Genomic DNA, 25,707 nt, shown 5'->3' on the forward strand with positions numbered 1-25,707 from the left:
ATCTGAAGGCTAATGTACAGGAACACGTCGCTCACACCTCACCAGAACTGCTGCGACCAAATGCTGATCACGTCGTTTTACGGGTACAGCGCTTCGTAGACTTTCAGGTACTAATACTGAACAAATTCCGTAAGTGGTAGTTAATAATAAAGTCAAGATTATGTCTTTCACATTTGTTTGACCTTTTCTGCCCACGTTCCGCTCCAAATCCATTAATTATGGAAACATATCCGTGCGTCTTCCTTGCATCCACTGCCCCAGATTTGCGCCTGATGGCCAAAATTGGAACTATGTTTTTCAGCGTAAATCGGTTCCGCATTAATGCATTAGTTTCGCTGTCACAGGATAATTGCAGTCCACACTGCACATACGTGAGTAGCTGCACTTTAATTATAAGCATGCAGCAGTACACTTCATGCCAATTTGACGTTTTTTGCATGCTGTCTTCACGGTGCTGCAATTTTCAAGGCCAACAATCTTCTTGGAGTGTGTGGACCTCGGCACGGACACGCTTTTGCCATTGTGCCGAGTAGTCGTAAAAGAGAAGACGACTGGCATATTCGTCATCCTTGCATAACTTTCATCTCAGCGCTGGAAATTTCTTGTACAATATCCAAATCTTCGCCTTTTTTGTTACGTTTAAACGTAAGAAAAATAAAGAAAATAAAGGAGTTTACATTTTGATTCTCATCCACGGCGATGTCATTTGAAGAAGAAACCTAGCGTACTTGGCAACGCGTTGAGGGAAAAAAGGAGCATGGACTGTTAGAACAACTATCCCACTGTTCATCAGAGGCAGTAGCCGTGCAAAGCCTAAACCACTGTGAACTGTTAGAGATTAGAACACTACATCTTCCGGTTAGGAGTCAAGTCTGAATCACTAAAGCTATTGAATCGCCCCGTCGGTATTGGGAATGTGAATTATGTAGAGAAATTAAGGTGTGTAGGAGAGAGAAAGTGAGAGGACTTGTGTATGGTATAGTTGAAGGAACGACTCAGGCATTCGTTCCTTGTGACGTACTCAAACCAGTGAAAGACCAAAGTGAGATGATATTAGTTTGAATTTGAATACAGCATATTCCTATTGCCAATGCAGGTATAACGACTTGCTCTAGTCACTCAGATCGTGTATTATTGCATAAATCTTGTGAAAAGCCTCTCGCTTTACCTGTCGTTAGAATCATTCCTCCTGGTGAGCTGCTTTTGCTGACTGCAGGAGAGCCTAAAAATGGGTTACTATTTTATGGTAACTGAAGATCAGTAGCTGGTAGGGTGTTAATTTCTGAGGGAGCAGTAAAATGTTGGATCCATAATACATTAATTTAAGAATAGACAAACGAATTTTATTCATACTGTTATGTATGTACTAGGTCTTTAAATTTGAACACAAGTATTAAAAAATGGAAGAGTGATTCAGTGGCAGTTTTTCCATCATTAGAAGCAATCCACAACCCACTGGTAGCTCACGTATTATTTGTACCTTATTGTCGCTGATTTTAAAATTACATTATTAATTATTGCTATTTCTCGATATATAAAAATACTTTGTTTACACATGTCTCGAACTAACATACATTTTGTATACATGAAACTAAAAAAGTTACTAGTATGAGGCAAATACTTAAAAAAAGAAGTTCGGAGCACATATCTTAAAGCTTAGAAGTCCGTAGACACAACCAGGTACTACTGTTCTAATCCAGTTCAACAATGAGGCTACTGCAAACGCCCAACTACCGGCCTTAACGCTAGTTGGGACGAGAACAGCCGTTTTTACTAGCTTTTTACATCGTAAAAATTACGTAGCTGTCAGATCATGTCTTTCGTGTTCCAAGAACGCATTCGGTGACAGTACTACTCCACATACACTATACGTCACACAATTTGACACAAAATTATACAGTCACGTTATATGGACTAGAATGTTATCACATTTCACATTACGATATGCCACTCCTTACACTGACCGCCGCAACGTTAATGCACGTAAAGAAAACAGGAAACGAAGAAAAGAAACGTTGAAACATAAGAAACGTGTTGAGTATTTACGTAACGGTTATTTCAGCTATTTAAATAAAACTCAGTAATCTAGTACAGGTGACAAGTTTCTCCTTGTTAAAGCATCCCTCTCGTTCAAAAATCAGAACGATAGCGCACCACATATAAAAACTGTAGGTACTGTTTAGAGTATTATTGAAAACCAACTGAATTCACGACACGCAGGAACTGTATAACAACTGTCCTTTGGCACGATGGTCAATCACACTTCGTTTTCGTGGCAGTATTCAATGAAGTTCTTGTGTTCATCAACTCGCTCCAGGACGCTGAGTTGTTTTCTGGACACCAGAAGTTCCTTGATGCAGCCTTTGAAGCCGACGTAGTAGGACATTGGCAACCCAGGCGGCAAGGAGCGGGACCCTCCTGCAACCGAAAACGTGATTTCATACTTAGTGGCTCTGTCACAATAGTTGGCAATGTTCACTACAGCATCTAAGCAGAGACTGCTCATACATTCACTGCTGCACAAACGCAAAGAAAGTTACAAATTTTATGTTGCACTGAATTGACAAACTATTAGTCTGTTTTGAATCAGATAAAGATGCAGATATAGATAGCTAATTATACTACTGCAACTAAGTTGTAATACAGAATTACTGTAGACGGAAGCTGAAGAACCTTTGTCATTACTTGAAACTTCATTACGAGATGACATACTTATTACTATTATTTTTCGAATCAGAAGCATCGCATTCATTATAAAACATATTTGCTAAAAAGTAATAAATGACCACAATTACAAGCACTATTCAGTTTTAGCCCAGAAACGAGCGCCGTTCAATCCACTGGAGTGCACTGATATAAATTCTTCCCAGGTACACATCGCAGAATATCGGGGACGGGAATACGTAGTCGTAACTACTTGTGTTGCACCAATTCGTAAAGTCTTGGAATATCAAGCAATCCCTATTGTACAGAGTTGCGCTGCGTCTGCGAATCCCAATTCAATGTCAGAGATTCTCATGTGGTGTGGTACAACTGTCTATATGTCCAGCCAAGAGCTCTTTTACAGGTGGGATCCAACGATCTGCCGTCCATTTTATCCACCTCTCCAGCCGAGATGTGAATATTATAATCTGTCCAGTAAGTAACAAACAGACATTGCTTACTTGCGCCAATGCGATGAATACTTTGGTTATAATATTTGCGACACGTTGCATCAATCAGAAAAGTTGTCTAGTGCAAGCAAGGGGAGTAACTGACTGCTTACTTTAAGCATCCGTCTTCTGGCTACAAAACGACACACAGTGAATAGTTATGTTGAATAAATGTTAAATAAATCAGGTGTGTACTTAAAAAAATGGGCTTCATTAGAGGAGAAAAATTTCTCCATTCTTTAGGTAGTGTAAATGTAATGCATTTTTCGATCTTCTTTAATGGTATGATAACAAATTTGCATAAAAAGTTGTCGATTAACTTGCCGCGTTAAATTCGAATATATTCCCCAGCTTTCGACAACTGCCTCCACCTTCGTGTCAAGGGCTAAGTCAGTATGTCGTGAAATTATCGAAGGTCCCGCTTTTGTGCCCAGAGGACGGCATCTGATTGGATAAATTACGTCACAGAGATCGCGCTTGCTGAGGTGGCGACCTGTGCGTCCATAGATCACGTTCGCGCCCGATGTCCACGGTCGCTTGCCACGCAACCACGTACACCAAACATAAAACTGTGACAAGTCTTTTTCTGTGCTCTTTCTTCATCAAGGACATGCTTCCACGCATTGCAAGGCGCACTGCCCGGTATCTCCGTTAAGTTCTTACCACACAGTCTAATCACCATGGATCACCGAATCTGAATAGTTCGATGCCAGAGACAGAATTCTTATTTGGTCAAACATAGTCTTGTGTTTATTTAACACTCTGTATTTGTCCGCCGCAGTGTTATCAGAATTACTAAGTTTGATGTGGTGCTGACGCTGAACACAGAGATCGCCAGTAGTCCGTATAGACTGCTCCACGTAACCGACATTACACTCCCTTCAAATATTATAAATCTCTCTCGAGGCACTACAGTTTGAAGAATTTCTTTAATTTTCCACCCGCAGAGGAAGACTTCTCATATTTTACTGCCTGATATAAGTGGTGGAGCTGCAAGCGACATTGGACAGCAGACGCATAAGTAATCTGTGCAAGGGCACCACCTAAGCATACATCATGTCCACGACACAATTTTTTTCGATCAGATGCCATCCTCTGGCCATAAAAGCGAGAACTTCGACAGTTTCACAACAGTCAGACAAACCGTGACGACGATGATGCAGGCAGTAGCCGAAAGTTTGTAATTTTAGCTACAGATATCACGAAAATTCTGTGTTCTGCGTGTTTATTACCCTAGCGTCCCGAGTTTGGGCAAGATGACTAGATCTATTTCAGAAAGCAATCGCGGAATCGGAAGTCCATTGTAATCGTGGTCATTAAACTGCCGCTTCTTCTCGTATATTAATACCCTTTCCTTCTGTGAAAGATGCCCACGAATGGGACTCGTGATCCCTTTTCTGGCTGATTCCGCAATCCACTGTCCACACCACGTTATGTTGCGGCTTATGCTACAATAGAAGACCTTCCACACTAAACCCTGGAAACCGTTGTTTGTACCTCGGCTCCTGACGAATATTTGCCTGTGCTGCAAGGACGTACCACAAGTGCTAATCAAACACAACGGCGACCTGTCACTAGTCGTCGGCCACAACCCAAATGTTTTTGTTCACTGAGGTTACCGCTTGAAATGAAGCAGCTGCGGCCGTGACTCTCTGTCGCCACCTGGCATCGACTCCTCTGTACGTGGCTCGTGGGCTTGCGGTAGTGTTCTCGCTTCCCGCGCACGGGGTCCCGGGTTCGATTCCCCATTCCCGGCGGGCTCAGGGATTTTCTCTGTCTCGAGATGCCTGGGCGTTGTGTGTCTTTCATCATCATTTCATCCTCATTCACTCGCAAGTCGCCGTAGTGGCGTTAAAGAACTTGCGGACCGGCGGCCGAACCGCCCCGCGAGGGGTCTCCCGGCCACCAATGCCATACGCTCAATATTACGAGGTGCATTCAAGTTCTAAGGCCTCCGATTTTTTTTCTAACTAACTACTCACCCGAAATCGATGAAACTGGCATTACTTCTCGACGTAATCGCCCTGCAGACGTACACATTTTTCACAACGCTGACGCCATGATTCCATGGCAGCGGCGAAGGCTTCTTTAGGAGTCTGTTTTGACCACTGGAAAATCGCTGAGGCAATAGCAGCACGGCTGGTGAATGTGCGGCCACGGAGAGTGTCTTTCATTGTTGGAAAAAGCTAAAAGTCACTAGGAGCCAGGTCAGGTGAGTAGGGAGCATGAGGAATCACTTCAAAGTTGTTATCACGAAGAAACTGTTGCGAAACGTTAGCTCGATGTGCGGGTGCGTTGTCTTGGTGAAACAGCACACGCGCAGCCCTTCCCGGACGTTTTTGTTGCAGTGCAGGAAGGAATTTGTTCTTCAAAACATTTTCGTAGGATGCACCTGTTACCATGGTGCCCTTTGGAACGCAATGGGTAAGGATTACGCCCTCGCTGTCCCAGAACATGGACACCATCATTTTTTCAGCACTGGCGGTTACCCGAAATTTTTTTGGTGGCGGTGAATCTGTGTGCTTCCATTGAGCTGACTGGCGCTTTGTTTCTGGATTGAAAAATGGCATCCACGTCTCATCCATTGTCACAACCGACGAAAAGAAAGTCCCATTCATGCTGTCGTTGAGCGTCAACATTGCTTGGCAACATGCCACATGGGCAGCCATGTGGTCATCCGTCAGCATTCGTGGCACCCATCTGGATGACACTTTTCGCATTTTCAGGTCGTCATGCAGGATTGTGTGCACAGAACCCACAGAAATGCCAACTCTGGAGGCGATGTGTTCAACAGTCATTCGGCGATCCCCCAAAACAATTCTCTCCAATTTCTCGATCATGTCGTCAGACCAGCTTGTGCGAGCCCGAGGTTGTTTCGGTTTGTTGTCACACTATGTTCTGCCTTCATTAAACTGTTGCACCCACGAACGCACTTTCGACACATCCATAACTCCATCACCACATGTCTCCTTCAACTGTCGATGAATTTCAATTGGTTTCACACCACGCAAATTCAGAAAACGAATGATTGCACGCTGTTCAAGTAAGGAAAACGTCGCCATTTTAAGTATTTAAAACAGTTCTCATTCTTGCCGCTGGTGGTAAAATTCCATCTGCCGTACGGTGCTGCCATCTCTGGGACGTATTGACAATGAACGCGGCCTCATTTTAAAACAATGCGCATGTTTCTATCTGTTTCCAGTCCGGAGAAAAAAAATCGGAGGCCTTAGAACTTGAATGCACCTCGTATTATCGACTCCTCTCCAGTGTATCACAGCGGACTAAGGGAACACATAACTAACAGTCCGATACCTTCGAACCTGCAGACGGTCGCGTCGTATCCTGGTGAAAAAATCATCCTGGAATCGACCTGAACCATTATAGGAATTTCCGTACCGGGATTTTAAAAAAGAGCAGTATCGAAGCAGCTGCGTCGCCACAGTATTTACAGTCTCTTGTAAGACGAGCCCTCACTGTCGTCAAGCTGCAGCGTCGGCTTTGACGTGCCGTCTCACCTTCTGATTGCCACTTCTGGAAATACTCTTAACGTCTATGAAAATTGCAACACCACGAAGGATTCATACGATTAGAATGGGCATATGCCTCAGATTACGTATAATAAGGCAAATCACAAATGATTAGGGTTACAGAAATGTAACGTGACCTCTGACTCAGATTGTAGCATGTTAAGTACCCCTTGTCATAATGAATCCTCGGAATCTGCAAACGTCGTGACGTGGAATCAAATAAGGTTTGTTTATAGACCTGGACAGTCGCTGTCTATGTTGTCTAACCGAGAAAAGTGGCGCAGTGGTGAGACCTCCGACTACAATTCGGGAGAGCAGTGGTTCAAATCCCTGTACAGCCATCCAGATTTAGGTTTTCCGTAATTTTGGTAGCTTGTTTGTTGCAAATGCCTCGATAGTTCCTTTGGAAAGCACACGGCCAGTTTCTTCCCCGCCGTTTCCTAACACGAAATGCGCTCCGGCAGTCGAAAAGGAGTAAAGCTCTAATTTTCCTTTCTTCCACGTGGTTTTTATACGAGTTGTAAATAATAACCGCCTTTTTTTTGCTGCAGAGTATTTTATTTCTTCCACACGCGTTTCGCCTTTTACTTTAAGACATCTTAAGTGGAACGGTTATTCGCCTTTTGATTGGCATTTGCGTTTTATTTCATCAGGTCACACGCTGGAGGCCGCGCTATGGCTTCACAAACCATACATGAGCACGTTTTCCAGATACGAACTCGTTTCTTCAGAATTTTCATATTGTTTGTTTACAAACCAAATAGGAAGAGACAAAATGAACACAGTTTTCGGTGAAATATCTACAACTAGTGACAGACGACTAATAGTGCTCCACAGCAATTAACGCAAACAATATGAAAATTGTGAGAAAAAGATTTCGTAACATGAAATCATGCTTATGTTTCGTAAGTGAAGATATAGTGCGACCTCTGCACGTGACCTGATGAGAGGAAAAACAAATGCCACCCAAAAAGGCCAATAATTAATTCGTTGAAGATGTCTTAAAGTAGAATGCGAAACGTGTGTGAAATAAATAAAATACACTGCTGAAAGTAAAGGAGATTTTTACTTGCAAAACGAAAATTTCTGTGCTTGCTGCGGATGATGGATATGCAAACAAACCTGACACTTATCAAAACTTGTAGGTGAACTACGAGTGAGCCGTGCACGGCTTGTGTTCATGCCATTTATTGTTTGTCGTCTTCTATTACAGTACTGCCGCCTCGTTTTCTTATTCCATTTACTGGCGCCACTAACTTGCTGCCTTACTCGCCCATGAGCAGCAGCAGGAGCAGCGCGTATAGGTAAGTGCATTGTCGTACCATCTCTGGAGCGACCGATAGTGTTTCCGGGTCGTCGTGTGTCTGGCTGTCAGTTGGAGACGGACCAGCAGGGCAGTCGCGACGCAACAGCAGTGAAGTCGGGGACGCAGCGCCGGTGAGGCGCGGACAGCCAGTGATCGCCGACCGGTTGCGACACACATCAACTGTCTGACTGAGGGAGATTGGAGATTGGAGCGGGACGACCGTTGGTTGGTCGTCTCATCGGTCGACGTATATTTGGTACTTTCACCGTTTCCGGGCCTGGGGAGTCGGTCGGTTGGCGTGGAGCAGCAAGGAAGTCTCAATCTCGCGTGCTCTGGCCAGGGCCGCTGAAGGTGTGTACGCCCGGTTGGAGTGTGAGGTGCTGCTTGCAAGTGCTAGGAAGTTCGTCACCCTCCGATCTTGGACATGAAAGTTGAGTCCTCCTACTATCGAGCCTCAACTGTTTACATTTCTTCGTTTGATCCTGGTTGTCGCTTTTGGGACATTTCCGCGAACAACAACATGTGTGTATTCAAGTGGGCTAAGATTCCAGTCGTCTTACTGTGGAGTTTAACTTAATTTATTCGCTATTATTTAAGTTGACCAGAAGTATCTTCTGCCTTGTGGCCGTTGACGTTCCGATTACCTGCCCTGGTCGCCGACGTAATTTTCACCAATGTATTTTCCTCGTCGTGTTGTTGCTGTCCAGCGTGGCGTGTACTGTGACAGCTGATGTGTTGTTGGTCGTTGTGGGCGCTAATATTCTGTGTGTCGTTGTATTGAAATCTTGGGGTTGCTTTGCTGGTTGCATGGAGCACAACTGATTTTGTTGATTGATCGGTCGGCTGTCTTTCGGTTGGATTGCCTTCAGATTAAGAAGTCGTTGGACAGGCTGCCTGTCTCACCTACACAGGCGTTAGTGTTATAATCCCAGATCGACCCTTGGAAACTTCTGAGCGCCGTTCCTTCTGTGTTACATAGTAATCTCCCTGTTTGGGTTTTAGTTATTTGGTTGATGTGTAGCCTTCAGCTGAGTATGAATATCTCTTAAATTAAAACTGTGTGCCCGACCGAGACTCGAACTCGGGACCTTTGCCTTTCGCGGGCAAGTGCTCTACCATCTGAGCTACCGAAGCACGACTCACGCCCGGTACTCACAGCTTTACTTCTGCCAGTACCTCGTCTCCTACCTTCCAAACTTTACAGAAGCTCTCCTGCAAACCTTGCAGAACTAGCACTCCTGAAAGAAAGGATATTGCAGGAGAGCTTCTGTAAAGTTTGGAAGGTAGGAGACGAGGTACTGGCAGAAGTAAAGCTGTGAGTACCGGGCGTGAGTCGTGCTTCGGTAGCTCAGATGGTAGAGCACTTGCCCGCGAAAGGCAAAGGTCCCGAGTTCGAGTCTCGGTCGGGCACACAGTTTTAATCTGCCAGGAAGTTTCATATCAGCGCACACTCCGCTGCGGAGTGAAAATCTCATTCTGGAAATCTCTTAAATTAATGTTCTTGTCTTGCCCTTAAGGCATGAGATTGTTATTCTTTTTTATGGGGCCTTCAGCCGAATTTTACATGAGACGTTTTAAGATAAGGCCTTCTGCCTTTTAAATTGAAACTCTTTTTCCAGGCCTTAAGCCGTTATTTTGTTGATATGTGGCCTTCAGCCTAGCATTAATATCTCTTACATTAATGTTGTTGTCTTGCCCCTAAGGCATAAGATTATTATGCTTTTGTATGGGCCCTTCAGCCGAATTTTGCATGAAATGTTTTAAGATAACGCCATCTGCCTTTTGATTGAAACTCGGCCTCCAACCAAGTTCCATGAAAATTAAATTGCTAAGGCCTTCAGACTGTTTAGGTTGAATATTTAGAAAATATTCTTGGGTGAAACCTCCAGAAGAACCTTGTATTTGAATTTCTTGCTTAGGCCTTATGCCTTGGATTTTGAGTGTGGCCATCAGCTGATCTAAAGGTAATCAAAGGAGGTCGATTAAAGTTCTGAGTGTTTTGCATCCTTGTTGTAACATTGTGTGCTGATAAATAAAGTTTGTATGTTGAGTGCAACTGACAGCAACTTATTTTGGCCCCTTTCCACAACCTAGACCGCTCTGTCCTGCTAGCCCATGCATTTCAACGAGTATTTATACAGGGTGTTACAAAAAGGTACGGCCAAACTTTCAGGAAACATTCCTCACACACAAATAAAGAAAAGATGTTATATGGACATGTGTCCGGAAACGCTTAATTTCCATGTTAGAGCTTATTTTAGTTTCGTCAGTATGTACTGTACTTCCTCGATTCACCGCCATTTGGCCCAATTGAAGGAAGGTAATGTTGACTTCGGTGCTTGTGTTGACATGCGACTCATTGTTTGGGCAGGCATTTTTGGTGATGTCTTGATTGGGCCCCATGTTCTTCCACCTATGCTCCATGCAGCACGTTATCGTGATTTCATGCGGGATACTCTACCTGTGCTGCTAGAACATGTGCCTTTACAAGTACGACACAACATATGGTTCATGCACGATGGAGCTCCTGCACATTTCAGTCGAACTGTTCGTACGCTTTTCAACAACAGATTCGGTGACCGACGGATTGGTAGAGGCGGACCAATTCCGTGGCCTCCATGCTCTCCTGACCTCAACCCTCTAACCCCCTTGACTTTCATTTATGGGGGCATTTGAAAGCTCTCGTCTACGCAACCCCGGTACCAAATGTAGAGACTCTTCGTGCTCGTATTGTGGACGGCTGTGATACAATACGCCATTCTCCAGGGCTGCATCAGCGCATCAGGGATTCCATGCGACGGAGGGTGGATGCATGTATCCTCGCTAACGGAGGACATTTTGAACATTTCCAGTAACAAAGTGTTTGAAGTCACACTCGTACGTTCTGTTGCTGTGTGTTTCCATTCCATGATTAATGTGATTTGAAGAGAAGTAATCAAATGAGCTCTAACATGGAAAGTAAGCGTTTCCGGACACATGTCCACATAACATATTTTCTTTCTTTGTGTGTGAGGAATGTTCCCTGAAAGTTTGGCCGTACCTTTTTGTAACACCCTGTATACATAATTAAGTTTGTACGGAACCCTCAGAGCGTGAGTCCTACTGGCACTCGCCCTCCCCCCCCCCCCCTTATAATCTGACGCTTCTGGTGACAACAGTAACGCCACAGGTGTGCAGGGCCAGGTGCCTTACCTATGCAGAGCCAGCCGTTGGAGCGCAGCGTGGCCGCGGCGCCGCCGGCCGCCGCCCCTCGCCCCGGAGGCCCGGCGTCGACCCTGAGCGCCGCCCTCCAGCGGTGCCGCAGCGCCACCACGCGGTGCCACGCGCCGTCGCTCACCCACACCTGCCCACGCACACACACGGACACTCTGGTGAGTCCTGCCGCTACGCTACACGCTACGCACAACCCCACTACCTCGCAGCTTACCTGCGACCTGATGAGGAGCGGCTTGTGCCTCCGTCCCAGGCCGAAGCTCATCTCCACTTGTCCGTTCACGACCGCCAGGGAGAAGTGGTTCGTAGCCGTTCTGCCTTTACTCAGCCACAGCAACAGCCCGTTTAACTCCATCGTCCTGAATACGATCTCGTACCGGTTGGCTTGCTCCGTCTTCTTCCTGAAATGGGCAATGGTTCGTTTCTCAAAAATGCACTAACATACTGAATACTGTCTAACATATGGAGCTGCCAATGTCTCCATGCAATACCACGGTTCCAGCGATAAAAATGATAACTGGTTAGCTACCACAGGTTTAAATCTGCCTGGACCCGACTGTATTTTAAGTCACATAAATACAATGGTGGAAAAAATCGCAAGAAAATAATTAACGCAGCGTAATAAAATTTCGGGATACATGTGATTAGGTAACATATTTAAGTCATTAATATTTCAAGATCACCCCATTCCAAATCTGAAATAACTTAGCTCCTCCCGCACAGGCCATGAAGGCCCAAAGCTACCGACTCGCAGCCGTGTCGTCCTCAGCCCACAGGCATCACTGGATGCGGATATGGAGGGGCATGTGGTCAACACACCGCTCTCCTGGCCGTAGGTCAGTATCCGAGACCGGAGCCGCCACTTCTCAATCTTAGTTTGCCTCACAAGGGCTGAGTGCACCCCGCTTGCCAACAGCGCTCGGCAGACCGGATGGTCACCCATCCAAGTGTGCTAGCCAAGCCCGACAGCGCTTAACTTCGGTGATCTGACGGGAACCGGTGTTACCACTGCGGCAAGGCCGTTGGCCCAGTTCTGAAATTCTGGTGCGTTAATAACCGGTCTGACCGCCAGAATTTGGATGCAAGCATGTAAACGTGCATGAATTGTGTAGTACAGGTGCCGGATGTCAGCTTGTGGGATTTAACACTTGCTCAGTCAATAAAGGGACGGTTTATGCTATTTATGGACGACAATGGAGGTCCCGTCACATATGCCAAAGATTGGAGACATATATGGCGATCGAGCAGTCCAAGACGACATGTAGACACACTGTAGAGCATGTTGAGGTACAACAGGTATGTAGGCAAGCGTTATCCAGCTGGAAAACACCCCCTGCAATGCTGTTCGTGAACGGTAGCACAACAGGTCGAATCACCAGACTGACGTATAAATTCGTTGTCAGGGTGCGTTGAATAACCACGAGACTCCTCCTGCTGTCGTACGAAATCACATCTCAGACCAAAACAACAAGTGTAGCTCCACGGTTTCTAGCACACAAATAAGTTGGTCGCAGGCCCTCTCAAATGGCTACCTTCTAACCAACACATGCCCATCACTGGCACCGAATCAGAACCAGCTTGCATCAGAAAACCCAACAGACCTCCAACCTGCCCTCCGATGAGCTCTTGCTTGATACCACTGAAGTCGCAAATGTAGGTGGTTTAGGGTCAGTAAAATGCACGCTGCAGGGAGTCTGGCTCGGAGCTGTCCTTAAAGTAACTGATATTTAATAGTTCGCTGATGCCAATTCCTGTTGAAATTGCTACTCCAATTGCAGTACGATGCGCCAGAGCCATACGCCGAACAAGATGGTCTTCCCTCTTGGTAGTGCCATGTGGCTATCCGGGGCCCGGTCTTCTTGCCACCGTTCATTCTCGTGATCACCGCTGCCACCAATCACGTACAGCTGCTACATTACTACCAGGACTCTGTACAGGCCAGTCCATTACAGGGATGTTACTGTCGCCTAACCACTCCGCCAAAGGCCGTGCGTTATGAACAGATGCTCGATCGTGTTGAAAGATGCGGTCGCCATCCCCGAATTGCTCTTCAACAGTGGGAAGCAAGGTGCTTAAAAAATCAATGTTGGCCTGTGCTGTGATAGTGCCACGCAAAACAACAAGGGTTGTAGGCCCCCTCCATGAAAAAAACGACCACACCATAACACCACAGCCTCCAATATTTACTCTTGGCACTACACACGCTCGAATATGACTTCACCGGGCATTCGCCACATTGTGTACCGTGATTCGTCACAGTACACAAAGTTTTTCCAATGTTCAATCGTTCAATGTTTACGCTCCATACATCAAGCGAGGCGTCGTTTGGCATTTACTAGCGTGATGTGTGTCTTATGAGCAGCCGCTCGACCATGAAATCAGGTATTCTCACTTCCCGCCTCGCTGTCATAGTACTTGCAGTGGATCCTGATGCAATTTGGAATTCCTGTGTGATCGCCTGGATAGTTGTCTGCCTATTACACATCATGACCCTCTTCAACTTTCGGGGGTCTCTGTCAGTCAACAGACGAGGTCGGCCTGTACGCTTTCGTGCTGTACGTGTCCCTTCACGATTCCACTTCACTATCACATCGGAAACAGTGGACCTAGGAATATTTAGGAGTGTGGAAATCTCGCGTACAGACCTATGACACAAGCGACACCCAATCACCTGACCACGTTCGAGCGCCCCATTCTGCTCACACACGATGTTTAATGACTGATGAGGTCGCTGATAGACAGCGCCCGGCAGTAGGTGCCAGCACAATGCACGTAATATGAAAAACGTATGTTTCTGGGGGTGTCCTGATACTTTTGATCACACAATGTATAAACACGCTTACCAACTTTCGTTTTGTCGCACAACTCCTTCTTGGCGTTGAGATTTTTAGTTTGGACGGTGTACATTTTCCAAAAGGATTCTGCCTTGAGTAAACAATTTTCTTCTTTTAGTACCCATATATGATTCAGTGAAGTTTCACCAACTACATTGGGCCCCCTTCATTTTCATGTCGAATGACAGGTAAGAAGTTGCATGACAATAAATGTAATTTTGGGGTTGTAGTCACTAGATTTACATTCATAAATTTAACAAAGCAACAAATTTAATTGCACACATTGTTGTTCATGTATCAGTCTACAGTACAGCTTTATGAGCAAGATATTTATTAATAACCAAACACGGGCACAAAAAATTCAACTTTAAGTACAACATGAATTCACTTTGATTCTTAAGACTTGGCAGCTTTTTTTTCTTCATTTTAATGGTAACCCCTTGGAGACAAACATATTTTCTTTCAATTTCTGAATAATTAAGTGTATCTCGATCATCACTGTCGTGAACTTCAAGGGGCTGAAACACATCATAAAATATCTACAATATTCATGCGTGACTGTCTGTCATAGATTTCAAACTTCAGAAAATACAAAAAATTACGAAATGTGTTTCGAAAATTTGAAAAAGTTATCTCACAGTCGAACGGTAATAATAGATTTTCTGTCTGTCATGTTTCAGATGTGGCCATATAACATAAATCAGTCATAAGGGAGACTGAGGGATATCCCACAGAACTATTTTAAAATCGTAGGCTCACGGTAACAGCTGTTGAAGATAACAACATAAATGTAGTGTAAAATTCTCTATGTTTTCGTTGTCGATGAAAGAGAATTTTTCCACTCGTTCAACACATTCTCAACATATGCACAAAGACACGCCAAATTTCCCCATTCTGTAAAAGGAATTAACCATTACGGTGTGCAGTTTACGTCTACGTAGTGCCGGAAAGAGCTACTTCACCCATAATTGTTCTAGAGGCTGCCCCACCTTCTGCCAATAACTTTTTTGCGGGTTTTTAAACTATGGTTGGAATAAGACCGACTGGAGTCGATTTCTAATACGTTACAAAGATACGAGATGGGGGTTTCACTTGAAAATTTTTGTTACTTCAGTGCCATATTGTACTACATAATATCGTCGTGTATGGCGTCACTAATTTTGTAGTCTACAATGAATGTAAGAAAATAAACTTCTTTCCTTTATCGTAAAAAAAATATGTGAGGAGGGAGTGCGACTTCTGTACTGTACTAGGCATAAAAGAAAAATATTCGTTTTGAAATAAAGAAACAGATTACAAGTATTTTAGTTTTATTTACTCTTTTTTTAAAGACCACAGCGCTTGAGAATACTTACCTTTTTATTACTTTATTTGGAAGGCGGAAAAATGAGGATCCCGTAAATTTGACTGGTCTTTCACTGATTGAATCGTTACGATCACCTGGAAAACAAAACTGAAAGTTACGACACTCATGCCAATGACAACTGAACTTTAAACAAACAAGTGTGGCATATGTTACCGTATAACCGAAACTTCGTTAATCTCCCTCATAACGTGAAACCTTCTGGCACACAATTTCACTGACGACGCTCTTAAACTAAATTTCTGGAATAAATCAAAACCAATAACAAGTTTCGTTACAATTCCCAAAAATCAACTAATTTAAATGACCATTTAAAAATTACGTTTACAAACTCAATATTATAAAAGAAAGCAAAGTTTATTCAGGCTTTAATTCTAAACAGGAACATAATTTTTTTCGGTTTCACGCATGGACTTTTACTGGGATTTAAATCTAAGGCAATTGATCAGTCTGCGAATAGTGTACAACAATGCTATGTATGTCCTTATATTCTGTGTATCGTATTTATGAGGTTAAGATGGAAAATGTGAAGGTAATTCGTGTAGACGAGTGTGGGAAACGGTCTAAACCCATGGTCGTCAATGTGCCAGGCCAAGCACCGTTAATGACAGGTTAGTCACTGACGAAAGAAACTATTTATACAAGATGCAAAAACTGATGATGTTCGGCTTTTGTGCCAACGTAGTTGGTGAATTGTTTGTGTGTTACTATGGTGAAAGGCTATAGTGTGCGTGGACTAACAGTATCAGTTTGAATAACCGTGATGGTAACTGCAGTGTTCCACGCGCGGATGGCATCCGAAATAATTACGACGGTGAGTTGATAAAGGCTAGCCATCGTTGCAACAGTTCTGCGTTGAAATAAAGAAGTCACTCAATTGGCACAACAGTTCGAGAAACGCTGCTCGAAATGTTCACTGAACAGAAGGATGATGTCCTTTGCCGTTGGTAACCACGGTCTATTAGCAGAGAAGAGGTGAATCTGATCGTCAGTATAGAACTGGAGTGCTGCTGATTAGTGATGTATAGCTTTCACCAATGAGTCGCGTTCTCTACGTCATCGGAGGGACAGAGATGTGCTTCGATACCTGGTGGGAAACGTTGGAACGAACACTCGGCAAACCATGCAAAAAAAAAAAAAAATAAATAAATAAATAAATAAATAAATAAAAGTTTTTGAGGACGATGTTTATAGGTTAGGGAACGTTTTTAGGAATTCTCTAGAATGGTAAACTAATGTGGGAGATACTTTTTCTTCTCTTTCTTTTCCCTTTGTTCCGCGTCGGAGCAAAGTAGGCATGGTTATTAAAGGATTTGGCATGGTTAATTAAAGGGGTGGCCGGATGCCGCCACCCCCTCCCTTGGGCGATTGTGGTTTTACACCCTGGCCCGCTCAAGAAACTTTTAACTAGATATTGTCATAGTATTGTTGACCCATAATACAAATCCATCTTATTTCATGATTGTAGATAATGATTATGTTTATCAATGCGTATTCGACTCTTTTTTACGATCTGAAGATGAATGTAGAAAAATCGACCAAAACTAGCCCTCATGCTTTCATTGTATAATGAAAATCACGGTGTAGACATTAAAAGCTTTTTTTGCATTAAAATTTTTTTATTTAATAAGGCATGTAGTTGTCTTCACAATGTTCGCTTGTACACTGGTTGGTCATGGGCACATTCAAACAAGATACTGCTTTCTACCTGTATGTCACATCTCTACGACAAGCCATTTAACTGCGCTGATTGCTAACAAGCTACTGGCATATACCACACCAATTCACTGCCATGACTTACGTCAGTGGTGGACGGTCTCATGACCACCTGGTAGCAGTTCTGCACCATATGAATTCCTCTTTTAAGGGTGTGAGTAATATTGTGTCCGGTGAGTCCACTAATGTTATTCGACAGCGTACAGGAAAATGCTGCTAGCTGAATACAGAAAGCGCTCATATATTTCGGTTTATTTAAATACTGATTGAAAAGTTGAGAACCAGCTGCCTCATTCTGCATTCCTCAGCACCTTCAAAAATGTTCCCAAAAATTTGAGCATGGGAACATATTCGCTTTCTTTGAAACATGCAACTCACCTCAAACTCCCACAAGCTCCTCTAGCTGTAACTCACTCACACCCACCAGTCCATCGCTTTAAGTCGCTCATACCCATCCACTCCCAGTTGTACTTTCTCACTCACTCATTCAGCCCGGCTCATTGTATTATCTTTTTGTGTCTCTTGGTCTTTGTCGTCTCCTACGTGAGAGCCACAGTCCCCATCTTTCTGTCCTACTACCCTACAACTAAAGTCTCCTGTCAATGTCTCTCTCTCTCTGATTGCTAGTATCTCATTCCTTCCTTCCGATTAATGCTGTCGCTTTTCACTGTCACTATTTCTCCCTTCCTCGTTCTTATTCTCATACACTGTATCTCACATTATCACTAGCTCTCACCTCCTTCACTTATTGTTTCTCTTTGTCTCTCCCCCCACCGCCTGGCACTGTCTCCTTCACCCTTTTCCTAGCACTGTTCTGCCACTGTTAAGAATGTTCCAGACATTGTTCTGTCACTTTCAACTATGTTCCCCTGTTACTGTGTCTCTCTCTCACACTGCCACTGTCTCCATCGATGTTTCTTTAACACAATACAACCACTGTCTACTACCTTCCAGTACGTATCACTTTTCCGTTTCTTTGTCACTCTCTCTCTCTCACTCTCTCTCTCTCTCTCTCTCTCTCTCTCTCTCAAAACTGAAAAGTATGAATATATCCATATGCCAAAATTTTTCGGAAAATTTTATAAAGGAAGCAGCTAATATCCCAATTTTCATTCTTTTAACTAAACAGAAACATATTGCTTATTTTTGGGCCCCGATAGAAGCATTTTTCTGCTGGTTTCCTTCTTTTCTGTGCCACAGCGGTGCATGTCACTTGTATGAAAAGAAATGTATTGGTCAATATAATTTATACAGTTCACTCATGAAACTAAAATATCGCAAAACTAATTTTACGCCTCAATCCGGGTTTCACGGGAAAAAATTGCATGTGCCTCAGTACTACAACATACGATTCCCACGTGATAACGGAGACGCTTAACAGCATATTTCTCCGTGCTGCGTCACCTGAAACAGCGCTTTCGACTGGCACCGGATTGTATTTTACGTTTACAAGTAGGGTAGCTTTGAACCTCTGTACCTCGAAACTGATACAGATATGAAAAAAATTTCAAGGCTGTTGGAGATCGAAATCTTAGGAATATATCTTAAAAATTTCAGCTACTTTCTTTGCATAACCGTCTCGGAATTCGCGGCTGGGTTTTGGTTCGCTGGTGACGACGGAAATACAGTAAACAAACCTTCTTTGTGGGGTTTATGGAGGAGCCAGACTTGAAGTAATGGTGCCTCCATAAGTGCCATCAGACACATTGTAGCAATCCGTTTTCAGGCCACGAGTGGCCTACCGGGACCATCCGACCGCCGTGTCATCCGCAGTGGAGGTTGCGGATAGAAGGGGCGTGGGGTCAGCACACCGCTCTCCCGGTCGTTATGATGGTATTCTTGACCGAAGCCGCTACTATTTGATCGAGTAGCTCCTCAATTGGCATCACGAGGCTGAGTGCACCCCGAAAAATGGCAACAGCGCATGGCGGCCCGGATGTTCACCCATCCAAGTGCCGACCACGCCCGACAGCGCTTAACTTCGGTGATCTCACGGGAACCGGTGTATCCACTGCGGCAAAGCCGTTGCCTATAAACACATTGTAAACACAATACAAAAGGGACCAACTGATTCGCTCCATTTGCCTAAGCTGGAGGAAGTGTGTAACATTCATACATTGAGCCTGTTCTGTAGGCTAGTGACACTAAGATGATCCTTCTCTCGGATATACCAATGGTCTCTAGCGCAAGGGCTATCCAAAACACTTGACCCTACCTTTTTATCACCAGCAAAACCCGAGGTACGAGCACCGGAAAATCCCGTTTTTATGCGCGGCATTTTGGAACATACAGTGGTGGAAATCAGCATAAAGGCAGCTAAAGGCAGGTTTCTTACGAAAATAACAGTGCAATGTCTGTAGTGTAGTTATTATGAAAGTAGTAGATACATATAAAACATAAACAATTATGAGGAAAATACATAATTTCTTTCATAACACGAGTAACAAAATAAGGCGTTAGCATTTCCTTGATGAAAATTGGTATCAAGGCAGTCAGTGTCCTGTTATGTTATTGCACTGTTAGTAGTTTGCCCAACCTTCTTTCTTCCTAATTACCTCAAGAATTCTCTTCGGCATTGATCTTGTTAGGGTTTGCAGTTCTAGCAGTGAAATTGCCATCCACTCTTCCCGTGCCACAATTTTCAGCTCACATACGTCCTCACATTGCCTTTTATTGCGATAAAGACGCCTTCCCAGTATTTCCCCAAGGTTTTTCAGGCAGTTTATATCCGGGCTACGTGCAAACCAGGGCAAGACATCGGTGTCTTTATCTTCAAACCACTTTTTGGGTGTAACAGAAACATGTAGAGGCGTGTTATCATGTTGAAACATTAGACTTCCGTTCCTTACGTCCTCCTACATTATAATCAGTTCTATCCCTAGCATCTCAGTGAACATGTTAGAGTTGATTCCAGTGTTCAGCCAAGCAAAGCGTTATTTACATTTAGCGCAGAAGTCTTCACAAATCATAACACTTCCACCACCAACATTTCTGCTCATTTTTGCCTGCTGCTCTGTTGTCAGATAACGCGAAAAATATTGAAATCCATCCGACCTATCTAAATTAAATTTCTTCTTCTTACTCAAGATCACTTTAGCTCATTCTAAAGTCCATTACATATGTTTTTGAGCAAACTCCAATCTAGCCTGTTTAAGTTTGGGTGTTAGATCAGGTTTGTGCAGTCGTTTCTTGAATGCAAGATGTCTATCATTTGTCAAAATTAGTCGTGCATGTTTGGCAGTTACTGACAACTGTAAATCAGCATAGAATTGATAATAACGGTTTGCGTGCCTTGCTTTGCGGAAAAGGAACTGTTTCGATGCGTCAAATGATTTTCTACTTAGCCCAACGATCAGCTTGAACGAATGTCTTGTGGCGTCCACCCAGACCAAACGTTACGAACAATACCGAGAAAAGATGGGTAGAACGTTTGCCATGTAAGCAGGAGATCCCGGGTTCCAGTGCCGGTCGGGGCACACATTTTCAACATGTCCCCAATTATGTATATCAACGCCTCTTTGCAGCTAGGGTGTCGATTTAATTATCATTTCATTATAGAGAAGCTGCAGTCATCAATGGTATCTGTTCTTTCGGGGAACAGATACTATCTTCATATACCGGGTGATCAAAAAGTTAGTATAAATTTGAAAACTTAATAAACCACGGAATAATGTAGATAGGTAAAAATTGACACACATGCTTGAAATGACATGGGGTTTTATTAGAACAAAAAAAAAAGAAAAACAAAGTTCACAAAATGTCCGACAGATGGCTCTGGACAGCAAAACGTCAGTGACTGCGCATGACAATCGTGTATAAAAGGAGCTGTAATGAGAGAGAGAATCAGAAGCGAGAGGATGTCCGTACAGCGAAGGGTGTGGATGATCGCCGTCCGGCAAAGCCCGCTTTGTCGGCGGCTCTATCCGGCCCCCCACCTACGACGACCGTGGCAATGAATATGGATACGGAAATGGAATGCGTTTCGGATGCACTGCAAGTTCCGATGCCCGATTCGGACGACGAATCGACAGCAAGAAGTGACGTTCCCGCCGCCGCCAGGACAACGAAAAGGCGCGCGACTACTGCCACAGGAACCACCCGCGCCCCTCCTAAGGGCAAAAAGGCGATACAGACCGATGTCGCCGTCGATGACGAATGGTTTCAACTCGGCAAACGGCCAGCCAGGAAGACTCAACTCTCCTCAGCTCCGCCGGTTCAGACGGCAAACGCCTTTGAGGAGCTCGCTGACGGTGTGGAGATGTCTGCTCAGAAGAGAGAACCCAAACCGCCGCCCATTGTGGTCCAACACAAGGAGGACTACGACGGCCTCTACAGGATGCTACTTCGCCTTGTCGGCCAAGATAACGTCATTATCAAACCGGTTGGCGCCAACCTATATAGGGTCACCTTAAAAACGGCAGGAGATTACAGAAAGGTTACGGCTACGTTCGGGGAACACGAGAAGCCGTTCTACACTTACCCATCTGCATCGGACAAGACACTCAAGATCGTATTTCGGGGCCTCCCTCGAAACTACAGCCTGGATCACGTCCGGCGACAACTGGAGGATATGGGCTATGGATTTGGTCTCCGGTCGATAACCCGCCTACCCTCTCGCCGCAGCCGAAAGAAGACTCCGCTGGTCCTCGTGGTCACCTGTGATATCCCACACAACCGCGGGCTATGGCAGGTCACGAAGATCGCGGCGACACTTGTCACTACGGAACTGCGCTCGAAGAGGGGCGAACCGCAGTGCTTCAACTGTCAAATGGTTGGGCATGTGGCACGCTGTCCCCACGCTGTGTTAAGTGTGCGGGTGAGCACGCCAGTCGAGACTGCACACGGCAGCGGACAGATGGACCGCCTAAATGCGCTGGATGTGGTGGGGAACATGTGGCCTCCTACCACGGCTGTTCCAGCTTTCGACGGGCTGCGGCACGGAGCCGTGGTCAACGACCTGGCTCCATAAAGCGGCCTGCACCACTCCGACCTGGCGTCATTTTTGCTGCTGCTACTACCTCTGGCTCCTCACCACAGGCCTCTGTACCTGCGCCGAAGCCGGCCACTGTTGCACCAGCTACCAACAACGAGATGGACCGCCATCCATGGGCCGCAGCGCGACCATCAGCGCGGCGCTCTGCACAACAACAGGGTGAAGACCAGGGCCAACAAGACCACTCCCAACAGGGACGACAGGCTGACGTCGTGGCGACCCCGGCTCAACACTCACGAGCTGCAACTGTCCCATCCCAGGCGGCCGATTCCAGCATGGCCGAAATGAAGCTACTCTTGCAAGAACTTCGGGAGCTTCTCAAAGATATCCCGCGGCAACTCATTGCCGCTGTCAGTGCAGCCGTTCGGGCAATCTCCACCCGACCACTGGCCTCCCAGCATGGCCCGTAGTCAACGAGGCGTCACTGTCTGCGTGTGGAATGCCCAGGGCATCCGCACCCAAGATGGCGAATTTAGACAGCTGCTGCGGGATGAGGCCGTCGACATTTGCCTGGTTTCCGAGACATTTCTCAAGACTCGTGTCCATGCCTGGGCTGCCAACTACGTGTGTTACCTGACCGACAGACCAACTCATGGCGGTGGCACTGCAGTCTACGTCCGGACTTCCCTGGTGCACCATCCAGTTCCTCTTCCGCAGCTACAAGCGATGGAGGCCACTGCTGTAGCTGTCGACACCTCGCATGGGCGCATCACGTTTGTAGCTGTCTACCGTCCGCCTGGCCGACAGTTACTCCTACAGGACGTTGAAGCTTTGCTGGCATTACCTGGAAAGGTCTTTGCTGGTGGCGACTTTAACGCTAAGCACACCGAATGGCATTCCCGTGTCACCAACAACCACGGACGCAAACTTCTCCGAGCGGCCCAGCGGTGGAACGCCGTCATCCTCGGACCTCACGAACCCATCCACTTTCTCAACAACGGTGGGCCTCCGGACGTGCTCGACATTGCGGTGGCCAAGGGGGTGCCCTATGTTATATCCGCCAGCACCCGCACTGCCGTATCTTCGGACCACGTCCCAGTTATATTTGAGATCGACGTCGATGCCCAGCCAGTGACGCGGAGAGGCATCCCAACCAGGAACACCACCTGGACCCGGTATCAGGAGCTGTTGGAAGAGGGTCTCCGTGACGCACCTGACGCAGAAGATGTTGGGGTTGATGGCTGCGCCCGATTCCTCCACGACTGTACTCTATAAGCGGTGCTCTGGGCCACGCCGCGGCCGCGATCTGGTCCACCTGACCGATCCCGGCAACTACCACCGCATCTCATGGAGGCGATAACTGCCAAAAACCGCCTCTTTCGTGAATGGCAGCTGACGCGCAACGCAGCGACGAAGAGGGCTCTCAGCAGAATGAGGAGGGACATAAAAGTTGCCGTTGCAAACCACCGCCATCAGGAATGGTCCAACCGCCTGGCCACTCTTTGGGTTGACGATGCTACCGCCTGGAAAGCCACACAGCTCTTCCTCCGCCAGCGTCAGAAGATTCCGCCGTTACAAGTTGGTCGAAACATCGTCAGAAGCCCAGTGGACAAAGCCAACGCCATTGCTGACGTTTTTGAACAAAATTTCCAGCCCGTCATGGACCCCATGGATCGAGATCACGTTCGCCTGGTTGCTCAACGTCTCCCGATGTTCCTCGCTGCCCCTACGGGTGACGAACGTATCGAAGAGGTGGATACTGATGAAGTCTCCGATCAACTTCGACGGCTCAATAAACGCAAGGCGGGAGGCCCTGACCAGCTTACGAATGAAATGCTGCGACGGATGCCACCGACAGCCGCTGAACACCTGGCTCGCCTTTTCAACAGCATCCTCCTCACTGGCTGCTATCCTCAGGAGTGGAAACACGCCGAGGTCATCCCCATCCGAAAGCCTGGGAAGGACCCTTCTCTCCCGAGCAGCTACAGGCCCATCAGTTTGCTACCAGCAGTCAGCAAAGTCCTTGAAAGACTGTATCTCTGCCGCCTCCTGCGTCACATCAGGGAAGAACGTCTCCTCCCGGACGAACAATGTGGTTTTCGCCCTGGACACGCAACAACGCACCAACTGCTTCGACTCGTTGAAGAGGCCCTTGATGCCATCGAACGGCGGGAATATTTCGGAGCCATCTTCCTGGATGTTTCACGGGCGTTCGATTCTGTATGGCATAAGGGGCTTCTCTTCAAGCTCCTGGACCTCGGTGTGCCCCTGCCGCATGTCCGTCTCTTAAAATCTTACCTCGCCGACAGAAGCTTTCATGTACGCACGGAGGACCTGTCGTCGCGCCGCCGGGTCAGGGCTGAAGTTCCCCAAGGCTTCGTCCTCGGCCCCATACTGTACATCCTGTATACCGCAGACATGCCGCGAATGGACAGGGTCCACCTCGCCCTCTACGCGGATGATACGGCGATGTGCACGCGCAGCATGAATGCAGCTCTGCTCCAACGGCGCATGTAGGCAGCGGCTGAAACACTTAGTCAGTGGGCGAGGGGGTGGCGCCTCAGCTTCAGTGGGGCTAAGATGCAAGCTCTCCTCATCACCAAGAAGCATATCCCAGCCGACCTACCGCAGATCACCATCAGAGGAACCGCCGTACCTTGGGGCAATACCCCTAAGTACCTGGGTGTGACGCTGGATAGAGGGCTCACATGGAGATACCATATCGACGACATCGTTAAAAAGGTCAGGGGTAGAATGACTCAACTCTACCCCTTTCTCAATCCGACACCTGAGCTCCCGCCAGAACTGGGTGCTGCGCTCTATCTTACACTTACACGCCCGCTTATCGACTACGCCGCTGTGGTTTGGGGCACTGCTGCAGCGACCCACGTCGACCGACTACAGCGCCTTCAGAAACGGATTCTACGTCTGGCATTGCACCTCCCTCGGGACTTCCCGTCGGACGACCTTAACCGAATCTCCAACATCCCTACTGTTCGAGACAGGTTTCGTCAGGCTGCACGGCTCTTTTACGAGAAGAACGCGCAGTCCGAAAATCCGCTCCTTCGAACCCTGGGCCACCGGGTGCAGCGTCTTAACGCAACCAGACGGCCCCACCTGCTTCGCTACCACTGAGTTGCCAGCACGTCCAGACCACCGTCCCAGCAGACTGACAGGACATCAAACACGAAGTCAGGCCACATCCCACGCTCCGTCAGTTTGGAGGAATAGCCTTCCGGCTTAGACTCCACCGACCCACAGGGGCTCATCTGTCCCTGTCAGGCAGCAGCAGCAGCGGAGAATCAGATGCGCCAGCAGTCGCAGTATGTGGACGTTACCTGAAAAGGCGCTTTTAGTGAAGCTGTATTATCACAATGGGGAATGTGCTGGTTCAACGCTACGATCCTATCGCCATAGGAAGGGGATTCGAACGGGTAAAGGTCCGTTGACAAATGCAGCTGTGGCGAGAATGATTTCGAAGTTCGAAGCCACGGGTTGTTTAGATGACAGACCCTGTAGTCGCCGACCGAACACAAGGCGTAATGATGCTGAGGCAGTTCAGGAAGAAATGAAGATTGTAGCGGGTTCGTCTATGCACGGGGAAGTCAGCGCTCGTGCAGTCGCACGTCGCATCGACATTCCATACACTACTGTTTGGTTGGC

The 25,707-nt window shown here is 46.4% G+C and overlaps 1 protein-coding gene and 2 pseudogenes across 1 annotated transcript in view; all 3 read right to left on the reverse strand.

The window, feature by feature from the left end:
- Positions 1 to 1,372: 1,372 nt before the first annotated feature.
- Positions 1,373 to 25,707, reverse strand: part of LOC126154693 (agrin-like) — a 42,746-nt gene continuing 18,411 nt past the window's right edge. Inside the window, exons 3-6 of the mRNA XM_049916178.1 lie at positions 15,388 to 15,472; positions 11,413 to 11,599; positions 11,178 to 11,328; positions 1,373 to 2,418 (exon numbers count right to left, since the gene is read on the reverse strand). Coding sequence (XP_049772135.1) covers positions 2,258 to 2,418; positions 11,178 to 11,328; positions 11,413 to 11,599; positions 15,388 to 15,472 — 584 coding nt within the window. The 3' untranslated portion in view covers positions 1,373 to 2,257. The remainder of the gene's footprint in view (positions 2,419 to 11,177; positions 11,329 to 11,412; positions 11,600 to 15,387; positions 15,473 to 25,707) is intronic.
- On the reverse strand, positions 12,106 to 12,225 carry LOC126164330 (5S ribosomal RNA; annotated as a pseudogene).
- Positions 19,024 to 19,141, reverse strand: LOC126163567 (5S ribosomal RNA; annotated as a pseudogene).

The sequence above is a fragment of the Schistocerca cancellata genome, chromosome 2 (assembly GCF_023864275.1).
Source record: "Schistocerca cancellata isolate TAMUIC-IGC-003103 chromosome 2, iqSchCanc2.1, whole genome shotgun sequence".
Lineage (NCBI taxonomy): Eukaryota > Metazoa > Arthropoda > Insecta > Orthoptera > Acrididae > Schistocerca > Schistocerca cancellata.